Genomic DNA, 11,079 nt, shown 5'->3' with positions numbered 1-11,079 from the left:
CTAATTATACTTTAATCAATGTAAGCTTAATAATGAGAAAACATTTTACATATACAGTAGCCCCCCCCCATTAATCATGGCTTTGCTTTCTGCAATTAGTTATAAAAATATTGTGAAAAGATATTGAGACACCATGTCCACATAACATTACATTATATTGTAATATTTCTATTTTGTTATCTCTTAACTATTTATAAAGTTTATAAACTATCACAGGTATGTGGGTTTAGGAAAAAAACAGTTTATATAGTCAACTCTTCAAGCATCCACTGGGGGTCTTGAATTCCTCAAATAAGTGGGGAGGGGAGGGAAAAACACTGAAATATCTACCCAATTCCCATCATAGAATATTGGGTGACACAGGTAATTAGATGTTAATGTTGAAAAGAAGGCAAAACATTCACATAAGACAAGGGTCTTTTAATGAAATGAGAGTATTTCACATTCCATAGCTGTTTGAAACATCCAGGAGAGCCAGGTCCCTTATCTCCTCTAGAAGTGTGTACAGGCTTCTTCCCTTCGTTTGGCGATATTCTTGATAATCTTCCTGAATGAGGTTTACTTTGACTTCCTGGGCAAGTTGAGTTTCTTCCACAGATCTAGTTACTTCTTTAACTAAATCACTCTTTAGCAAGAGGGAACTTTGCTGAAAAAGTTCTGTATCTGGTATCATGTATGGCTTGTTGCTTATAATTTCAAGTCTGATTGTATCAGAATGGCAACGTGAAGCCTGTACGGATATTCTCACCTATCAAACAGGAGAAAGCATATTACTAGATCACATTCTTTGTTCTATACATACAAAGCAATTCTTAAGTATAAATACAGACTTACTGTTACATGGTCAAACAAATGGAACGTAACAGTTTCCCCTTCTTTTGTGGTAGAGGTGATTTTGTTTTGAAATCGCTGAAGGGATCCTGGTTTCCAATCAGAATGGCGATCTGGATGGCACGAGATCACTAAGCCATCTTTATTTTTTAGGTAAGCAGCACCTTTAATCCCAAATCTGAGTCATTGCCAAAATAAAAATCCAGATATGATGTATTTTTAGTATGCAGATCTGTGTATTTATGTAGAATGCTAGACTTTCTTCTAGATTAAAAACTATTTCCTGTGATTTAACTCCAAATATTTATTTCAATAAAGAGATGGAAACAAAAATATTTTGCTAAATAAGAAAGTAAAATTCTCTAGTGGTGACTTTAGTGTATATATATGTTGATTCTCAGCAATGAACACCTGAAACTCACACACTGTTCCAATGCAATGTTACTTCAATTAAAAAAAAAGAAAGGGGCCTTCCCGGTGGCGCAGCAGTTGAGCGCTGGGTTGCAAAGCTGCCCGCAGCCTCTGCAGTGCCGGTTCAATCCCCGGCTGCTCCCCGGCCACCAGAGGAGGGTCCCACATGGCGCGCAGACCCCTCCTGCCGCCCGCTGCTCCCCTCAGCAGTGTACTTTGGTTCTTCTGCCTGCTCTGCTCCCCGCTCTGGCTCTGGTGAATCCTCTCACCCTCCCGCGCTTCTGACTGTACCCAGTGCTTGTATAAATAAATAAATAAATAAATAAATAAATAAATAAATCTTAAAAAAATATATATATTAAAAAATAAATAAAAAAAAGAAAGGTAAAATCCTATCCTCAGATTGATGCAGATGTATTTACACTTAGTGAATTATATATTATGTGGTAACTATAGAGTTGCTAAAATAAATAAAAAAGTCTTATCTAATATGCTATATGTGATCTACTCTTAGTATCATTTTATCTGGATTTCCTAACTCTTGTGTTAACTATTGTGAGAGACATACCTTGGTATAAATACAAGCACACCATTTGTTCTAATTGAATAAATAACCCCATCGGATATGCAGCGCTCCTCAATTTCAGGGTCTTTGTCTTTAAAATACATGCACTGGAAGAGCTCAGTAGACTGCTTCTGAGAATGCTGTGCTGCCTGTAAGAAGAAGCACAAAACCTTAAGGTGTGATGACAGACTCCCCTGACATTCCAAGTTCATATTCTTGCAGAAACCGACTTTAAAAAGGTTAGCCATTACAGAACAATTAGTACTCCTTCCCAATTGTGAGGGACTCTGCACCATCCAGTACTACCCCCTCAAAAATATCTTAGAAAAATTTTTAAGAAAACAACCTGTGTGTTATTTAGAACTTGTTCACAATTCCTCAAATTCGAGGTTGAAAAATTAGGGATATGTTTATTTCAGGTAAAATATATCTACTGCTACTTTATTTTCAAGCGGACACTACCAAAATCCTATTGATGGAAGTATAAATTAGTACTATTATTAGTAATAGGTATCAAAGTCCTATGTGCACACATTTTGACTCAGCAATGATCAGCATGAATTCATCCAGGCACCATTCTGAGAAATCTAAAATGCATAAGGATGGTGGTAAACTGGATTTCCCAGGTCCGTGCTGCCCACAGGTAACCCCCAACCCCAACCAGCCCATGGTGTATTGAACAAATGAAACGTGGCAAGTGTGAGGGGCAAATTTTCCCCCCTTTTTTGAGAGAACATTGGTTTACAACACTGTGATTCAGGGGAATAGGTTCCCCTCAGATGTGTACTGTACCTACCATTAAGGTGCCCATAAGCTTTCACCCTAGACCACTGGGCCCCCTAGCCACTTCCCCCTACCTTTCTCGATAACAGCCTCAATTCTGCTGTCAAATTTAAGTTTTTTAATTTTTTTTAATTTAAATATACAACATGGGGCCTCCCTGGTGGTGCAGGGGTTAAAGTCTCAGCGCGATCAAGCTATTGCCAGCCACTGCAGCATGAGTGAGTGATACCAGGGAGCTGACCCACATATGGTGCGGCAGACCTCCCCTTTCTTGCCTGCTGCTCCCCTCAGCAGCGTATTTCAGTAGATCTGCCTGTTCTGTTTCCGACTCTGTCCTCGGTGAATCCTCTCACCCCTCTCCCCCGCACCTCTGGCCTATGCCCCAGTTCTTTTATGCATAAATAAATCTTTAAAAAATATACAACATAACTAGTAGCTATAATATTGTACAGTACCAGACTAGAACACTAGATACAGAAAATTAAACATTTAGATGATTCCTAATTTTATGTTATCACCAAATGGTCTAGTTCCATGCTCTGCAATACTGTAGCCACTACTAACAATATGAAGTAATACAAAGCAGCCTCTAAAACTACGTAATTATTGACATGGTATGCTTTCATTAACATAATATGTGAAAGTGGAAAAGGCAGATTTCAAACAGCAGGAATGATATATCTTTATAAATAAAAATGTTAACATTATCGGGGCCTCCCCGGTGGTGCAGCGGTTGAGCGCTGGGTTGCGAAGCTGCCCAGTCTCTGCAGTACCAGTTCATTCCTCTTACTCGGTTTCTGTTGTTGATATGTCTGCATAATTCCTCAAGATCTTTGTTGCTAAACAAATTTTCCTTAATTTCCATCTTCTTATCTTTTGCTATAGCTGCCATTAGCAATCGGTGTACTATAATATCTGAATATCTTCTTATTGGAGAAGTAAAGTGAGTATATTTATCTAATGCAAGACCTTCAAAAAGAAACCAAAAGATCAAAATAAACAAAAGAGTATATATATTTTTAAACATCTTGCTCAAGGTTATAGCCATACTAAGGAAATAATTATCATTCACCATAATGATGGAATTCTTGCTCTGCACATGATCCAGTGGAGAAATACAGAGCATTAGACATGGCCTGTGTAGCCATAGAGCGCAACAACTTGTTTACAATGGGATCGTTGGGGTCATTTGCATTATCCAGAGAATCAGCCAGTGTTTTATTCGACCTGACAATAAAAAGGAAAAACTTTTATTTAGTTCCCAGCAGTCATTTACAAATCAACTTCACTTATCAGTCTGAATACCTTCATCTGTCAATAGTTAAATTTTGTATATATTTTAGAAGCAACTCTTTTCAACTGTAGAAATCTAGTTTGCTTTTAATGCTTAAACAAAGAAAGTATATCAGAATTTAAATACATTTTTTGTAGTAAAGAGTAATGTGCTGATACCTAGGAGAATTAAGTCAATGCTCAGCATATAGTAGGTGGCCGAATACTTGTTGAACTGAATTCCTTCCTAACCTTAAACATCCTGTTAGAGTTCAAAGTATGGGCTTTGCGATCTCCCTGGTAGTGCAAGGGGTTAAGTCAGCTCTATGAAGCTATCCACACCCACTGTAGCACGAGTTTGATTCCCGGACATGGGGCAGCAGACCTCTCCTGTCTTGCCCGCTGCTCCCCTCAGCAGTGTATTTCAGTCAATCCGCCTGTTCTGTTTCCCACTCTGTCTCTGGTGGATCATCTTACCCCCCACACCTCTGGTCTACCCCCTGCTCCTGTACGTATAAATAAATCTTTAAAAAAACAAAGAGAGTAAGGGCTTTTTCCTTTTCTAAATAAAATAAAAGGAGGGAGTTAAAGAGAATAAAACTAGACCTGAGGTGGACAAATAAAACCATTTTTTTAAAGATTTATTTATACATACAAGAACTGGGGTACAGGCCAGAGGTGCAGAGTGGTGAGAGGATTCACCAGGGACAGAGTGGGGAGCAGAAAAGGCAGACTGACTGAAATACACTGCTGAGGAGAGCAGCAGGTGAGACAGGAGCGGTCTGCTGTGTCATGTGGGTCAGCTCCCTGGCCAGGGATCGAACTTGTGCTGCACTGGCTGCGGATAGCTTCATAGTGCTGAGACTTAATCTCTTGTGCCACCATGGAGGCCCCTTATTTTTTTTTTAAGAGAGGAAACATTCTATTTACTGTTAAAAAATCTAAAACTCAGGAAATGCAGGATTATATCAGAAATTAAACTAATATAGCATGTAATTCAGTTCCATACTTTTGCCCGCTAAGTGAAAAGGGTTTGGAAAAGAAAGGTGAAGAATGATGAGCACAGAAGTAATGTAGACGAGGCGGCACTAACGTGAGCTTTCAAAATTGACAGACTCGGATTCAAGACTTCTTCCCTGACTAACTGTTAAATTAGAGACAACTTACTTCTCTCCAGCCTAACTCCCCTGTAAGTGATACAAGATGTCAGAGAGCTCTTACCATGTGCTCCTGGCATGCACACAGAGCTCAACCACCAATCAAATCAACAAAAGATACTGTCACCTTGAGAGAGGAAAAATACCCATGTTGAAAAATAAATTAAAGATATTTTAATTAGTACCTGTTACTTGGCAACAAAATATTTTAATGGGGAAAAATTTTTATCCTGGGGCTGGAGAGTGAAAAGGTCTTATCTTATGCTGTGCAGGGATGGTAACACATTTTCCACTGTGTAGTGTCTCATGATATCACCACAGAGATATGCTGCATTTTTAAAGTACTAAAGTAAATAGGATTACTTCTTGGCATTTGCCTAGTAGGACGATGAAATTAAACCAAGGGTAACAGGTTCCTCACATCTGTATTAGTGTAATGGGTCAGAATTATTCCCATATATACTTGTTTTGATTTTAAGCCTCTATATCTACATTATAGTAAGTGAAGAGAGCAAAAAAGTTTCCTATTTGTGGTCAGAGATCTTGCTGTCATATTTTAAGAACTACTGCAAGGTAAGTACAAAGTACTCCCCTCCATTCATCTGCCCCCTCAAACAAAGCATTACCGTGTATCTATGAAGAAGCCTTTTGCTTTAGCACATTGCTGGAGTTCAGAAAAAAACTCTTGATGTGGAGGAGGATGCTGGCGCAACAAGGCCTGATGTGGGAAGCTCTCCCAAATCTTCTTGGCCACCCAGTGGTTGGCCAGGATCATGCATTCAGCCACTGTCTCATGGACTTCCAGGGGCTGCTTAGGGATGAGGTCATGAATGTTCTTTTTCTCATCTAACTGAATGCGAACCTCTACCCCTTCCAGTTCCAGGGCACCGCAACGGTCTCGTTTAGCTCGGACATGGCGTGCTATGTCAGTCAACTTTCCAATTGCCCACACTAGCTCCTCTAGCTTGGCCTGTTTGCTCTTCTCATCCAAGTCTCTGAATTCTGGAATATCATCAACAATGTTGTAGTTTCCATCCAGTAGTTCCTGGGCTGCTTCATAAAAGAGTTTGTATGCTGATCGAATAATGGTTCTGCCATACCATACTTTCTTAATTTCATAGGAGGTTTTATCCAATTCCCACATCACACTGACAGCATACCTATAAAAACATAGTCACTGACATCATTATTCAGGTCTTCCATTTTTAAAGCAGGTGGAACTAGACCATACATGTAACTTGAAAGACATGACCATGTTAGAGGTTCCTGGACCAGTGTCTCAATTCAAACACTCCATCACTGAATCAAAAACTGCTTTAAAATAAAACAACAAAGTTAGACTAGGTTCTGGTGAGCTCTCAGCTAATATGAAATGAGTCCACCTGTAATGTTACAAAGCCTGCCTTACACTTCACAGCTTTGATTAGCACAGCACGGACAGAGTCAAGTCGCAGGCTCCCAGTGCGGATGAACAAAGCCGTTCGACCCCTACAGATGACACTGAATTACGGTATCAGTCTTCATGAGTTATGTTTAGCAAAAAATTCATTTTGTAAATATCTACTTTGCTACCAAATCACTCTATTTAAAAACAAATGCTGGGGAAAAAGCCTAACATACACAGTGCATATTAAAAGGTACTAATTTTTCTAATTTCTATTGCATGCTTATAAATCAATTACTAACAGCTTAAGAACCTAAAAGAAAAATGGGTAAGGAACATAAAACAGTTCACAGAAAAGGACACATAATGACTGTGGAACATACAAAAAATGTTTACTTACAGTAGGAAAATGCAAATTAAAACTCTCAGGTATTTTCATCTATCAAATCACCAAAGATGAAAAAAAAAATACATGTTGTATTGAGAAGGGTATGGGGCAATAAACATTCTCAAATGTTGATGGTGGGAATATAATCAGTGTAACCTCTATGGAGGATAATTTGATTTTATTTATCAAAACACAAGAGAATATACCCTTTGACACAGAATTCTCCCTCCTAGCAATTTATATTCCAGATATGGCACACTTTCAAAACTGAAATAACTTAAGTCCCAAGTAATCCTTTGTTTATAATAGCAAAAAAACAAAATCCAAATTTTCATAGGTAAGTAAGGTTATGAACATGGAGTGATTTGCAATACATTAAGTTAAAAAAAAAAGGCACTAACTAGTATGTTTAAAAAATTAAAAGACTGCATATGCATACCTATATTTGTGTATTATACCTAGAAAAATATGTAAGAAACTGCTAACTGAGGCAAAGTGGTAAGAGGGAGATTTTGCTAAATATCTTTCGGAAGCCTATGGATTTTGGACTATATAGTTTTATTATTCTTGATGTTGTTACTATTATTTATTCAAAGAGAAATATAAACTTCAACAAAATAAGAAACAAAAAACTTGCTCAGTTCATATCCTCAGGCAAACAGCCTTGTCCAGGGATTATTTGTGCACAAGTTACATATATTTGTTCCCAGACTTCAGCTGACTTTAAAAAGCCACCAACAGAGGGAGAAGCAAGCTCACAGATAGAGAAAAGAGGAGGAAGGGAAGAGAAAACTAGAGAAATAGAGTTGCCTAAAAATAAATGGTTCAGGGGGTTGGAAGACAAGGGGGGGGAGAGTCGGGGTGGCATCTGGGGTGGCAGAGCAGACTAGAAAGAAGAAAAGCAGGCACTACAGAAGACAAGCTCTGAAGACAAAAATAATGATCAGACTCACCGATCAACCCCTCCCAGGAGGGAGCACAAATCAGCACTGAGGATGGAGGGCAACATGTCATAGCGCCGGTCTGCCAGATAGTAGGTAGTGGCCCTGTGAATGACACAGGCAGGTACGTGACCTTCAGCACAAGCAGCAGAACTGCTGACTGCATGTGCTGCGGGAGGCAAACGGCCACAATCTCAGTACAAACTCCCCAAGGCTGTTGCTTTTCATAAAGTGCAGCAGACTGGGTAATAAAGCTATTCCCATGTTCCCACTTTTCTAAGTGATACTGCTTTGGGCTGAATATTCTACCACTGACATAAAAAAGAAAGAAAAAGTGACACGAATTTCAGTTGTATAAGAAAAATTAGAGTGTAATGATCCAGTATTTATATAAAACAGTATATAACTACATGAAAATTTAACCCATTTCAACTTAGAAGGAAACAACTGTGAAATGCTATGCTAAGCAGAAAAGGCGAATTGACTGAGGTAATGTTTTTCTAAAGGAAAGAAGTGGACTTGAATTTTTCTTTGTGGAAGGGATCCTCAGAATTGTACAACATTGTGAAATCTTTGTTTTGGAAATCTGAAATTAGTATAGTTATAAAATATGTTTGTTACATACATATAATCATAGTGCTGATTTCAAATAGCATTACCTTGTTCTAGCTTCAATATCAATATAAGAATTTGGTGCCACAAAATGTGTTACATCTGCAATGTGGACCCCAAGTTCCAGGTTGCCATTATTTAATGTTCTGACTGAAAGCGTGTCGTCCACATCTTCACAACCTTTGGGGTCAATGCTGAAGACAAGATGGGTCTTCCTTAAGTCTTTACGTTCTCGTTCCTCTTCAGGACTCACCTTCCAGGGGTTTTCTGGGGTGTTTACTGGCATCTCACACATCTGTACAACGAGAGGCCAAATATCCAGTGATTCATATACTACAAGTTTCTATAAAAGTCTATTCTCAACATTCTCAATGTGACCTCACAGAAATTTCATTCAGTCCCTGTTACCTTTCTCAATTAACTTATGTTTGCTTCTTTTGGTAAAATAGTACTTATTAGGTACCTAATAAGTGTCAAGGACTCTGCTGGCTCTGGAAAGTTGGGTGTCAATAGGAATGGCACAGCTGCTGGACTCTCACAGTCCAACAGGAAACATCCCAACACTCACCAGCCTCTTTAATTATGGAGGCTGGAGCTAGAATGAACTGGATGACTTACAAAGAATACAAAATCTACCCCATTTCCAAATGATCCACTTGTTTAAATGTACTCAAGCTTTTAATTCAAGTCAAGCCCTGAAAAAAAAAAATCAACATGTCCTGATATTAAAAGCTTACTCCTGAAAAAATAATTTAAGTTGGACCAATTTAGGGCATTGCCTCCCCATTTTTATCTGTTTAAGCCATCAATCTCCAGTCAAATAAGCTAAAAGGCAAGAGAGAATTGTAGTCCTGTAAGGTCTAATCCACACTTTATTTTATTCTAACATTTTCACTAAGAGCTATCAAAATAAGTCAACAAATAATTCCTAGAAACTAACGTTAAACATAAAATTTTAATAATGTAAAATATTCTAAAATATTTTACTGTTATAGCTACTGTTCTGTCAAAAACTATAATGAAAATAAGAACACCAAATCCCTCTTGCTGGCAATGCAAACTGGTTCAATTTATCTGGAGAACAATCTGCCAATACATAACACAAGCTATTTAAATTTTTTATGCCCTTTGATTTGGTAATCTCACTTTAAGGATTACAATGCAAGGAAAATAATCGAAAAGGAAAAAAAAGGCAATGTTTATAAAAATGTTTGAAGAGGCATTTTTTGTAATACTGAAAAATTCAGTTCAGATGCCCAACAGTTGAGAAATGCTTAAGCAAATCAGAGCACATCAATACAGAGTAATTTGCCGTAACTATTAAAAATAAGTAAGCTATGTCAATATAGAATTAATTTTAAGTGAATGAAGCAGAACAGGAAATTGGACATGCACACTATGAATGCAGCTATAAACAAATAATTAACAAGACTTATGAAGATTTTAAGTGACCATAAAGTGATGGGAATAGCTGATGCTTTGTTTGTGGGGATTTTGGCTGCTAAGCTGTTTCATAACGAGCATGGTGTTTTGATCCATGGGTCAGAAACATATGGAACCCAGGTAAACCATTCCCTGTGTCTTTTATGCACACTCTGGTTGAATAAGTCTGATGGGAGTGGAGCTCGGTTGAGTCTGTAACTAGGTACCCTTGAAGTTGCTGGGGAGGGATGTATTTTCAACATGAGACACTGACATGCCATTTTTAAGCATGGTGGAAAATGTAGAAATTTAAGAGCTATGAGACTACAGGAAACAAATTCTGTACTTGAGGCTGACTTCAGTCTAGTCCAAACACAGAAGCAAGAGGAATGAGATTTTTCTATTATCTCTGACTTTAGGTGGTGGGTTGTTAATGTAGCACCAAGATTTTTCTTTTTTGTAATGAAACTACAAAAACAAAAAGAAAACATACAAAATGTCTTTCCCCAGACCAAAGGACTCGGGAAACCTGACCTGAGCTTCTGAGAAAGGAACTACTGAAATACTGTTTTCCACCAGGATGGTTGCAATTTCCCCTTCCAGATCTCCGATTCTTCCCAAAACACGCACAAAATGTCCATTTGGGTACACGGATGTCGATTCCCAGGAGTCGATGCGCACAACCACCCTGAAGTCCTGCACACAGGGAGTAAAAAATATGGAGCCAGCACCAGGAGTTAAGGGCTCAAGGAAAAGCACCCAACAAGTAAGAAAGAAGCAGCATAGAGTTCCATAGAAAGTGGCAGACTTGCAAACAGTGGTGGCTTTTTGTTCATTTTTTTGGTTCTTCCTGTTTTACTAAATTGCCACATGGTATGTAAATGACAGGCCCATCTTTGAAGAGAGGCATTACCTTTCTACATCAAATAAGTGAGCTGGAAATTTTAGTCTGTTAAAAAAAGTCAATTGTGATCTACTCCAGTTAATGCTTGTGACACTAGGGGAAAAAAATCAATTATGCATCATTCAAATTACATTTTAAAACAAAAAAATCTCAATGTTGTGTGTGTGTGAGTTACTTCCCAATTTCTTTTAGGTCTTCAGACACCTTTTTGGTGGGGAAGAATGTATGAGGTGAAATGAATTCTATCAGCCCAAAATTCTGGCGAACCATGGCAGTGGACAGCAATAGCTGTAACTGGCCACACAGGCACTGGACTTCAAGATGTAAACAGCCGTATTACTGGTTGAGGTTACCCTTCTTCAGTGGCTCATTTACAGATTGCAAAATATTAGGCAAATCAAATTGGGCG

At 38.3% G+C, this 11,079-nt stretch overlaps 1 protein-coding gene across 4 annotated transcripts in view; it reads right to left on the bottom strand.

Moving 5' to 3' along the window:
• Positions 1-159: 159 nt before the first annotated feature.
• The window catches only part of DIS3L (DIS3 like exosome 3'-5' exoribonuclease), a 31,974-nt gene continuing 21,054 nt past the window's right edge, over positions 160-11,079 (bottom strand). The window contains exons 2-10 of one of the 4 annotated variants that reach the window (XM_037502756.2): positions 10,301-10,462; positions 8,392-8,639; positions 7,745-7,837; positions 5,646-6,179; positions 3,663-3,817; positions 3,381-3,559; positions 1,811-1,956; positions 835-1,009; positions 160-748 (exon numbers count right to left, since the gene is read on the bottom strand). In XM_037502756.2, the coding sequence (XP_037358653.1) occupies positions 440-748; positions 835-1,009; positions 1,811-1,956; positions 3,381-3,559; positions 3,663-3,817; positions 5,646-6,179; positions 7,745-7,837; positions 8,392-8,639; positions 10,301-10,462 (2,001 nt within the window). In that variant the 3' untranslated portion in view covers positions 160-439. The remainder of the gene's footprint in view (positions 749-834; positions 1,010-1,810; positions 1,957-3,380; positions 3,560-3,662; positions 3,818-5,645; positions 6,180-7,744; positions 7,838-8,391; positions 8,640-10,300; positions 10,463-11,079) is intronic. The other 3 variants (XM_037502753.2, XM_037502755.2, XM_037502754.2) reach the window with 3 other exon arrangements.

Source organism: Talpa occidentalis, unplaced genomic scaffold, assembly GCF_014898055.3.
Source record: "Talpa occidentalis isolate TD23 unplaced genomic scaffold, MPIMG_talOcc4v2.1 talOcc4.11, whole genome shotgun sequence".
Classification (NCBI taxonomy): Eukaryota; Metazoa; Chordata; class Mammalia; order Eulipotyphla; family Talpidae; genus Talpa; species Talpa occidentalis.
Note: the sequence above shows the minus strand (reverse complement) of the source record. Positions and strands in the feature narration are given on the sequence as shown.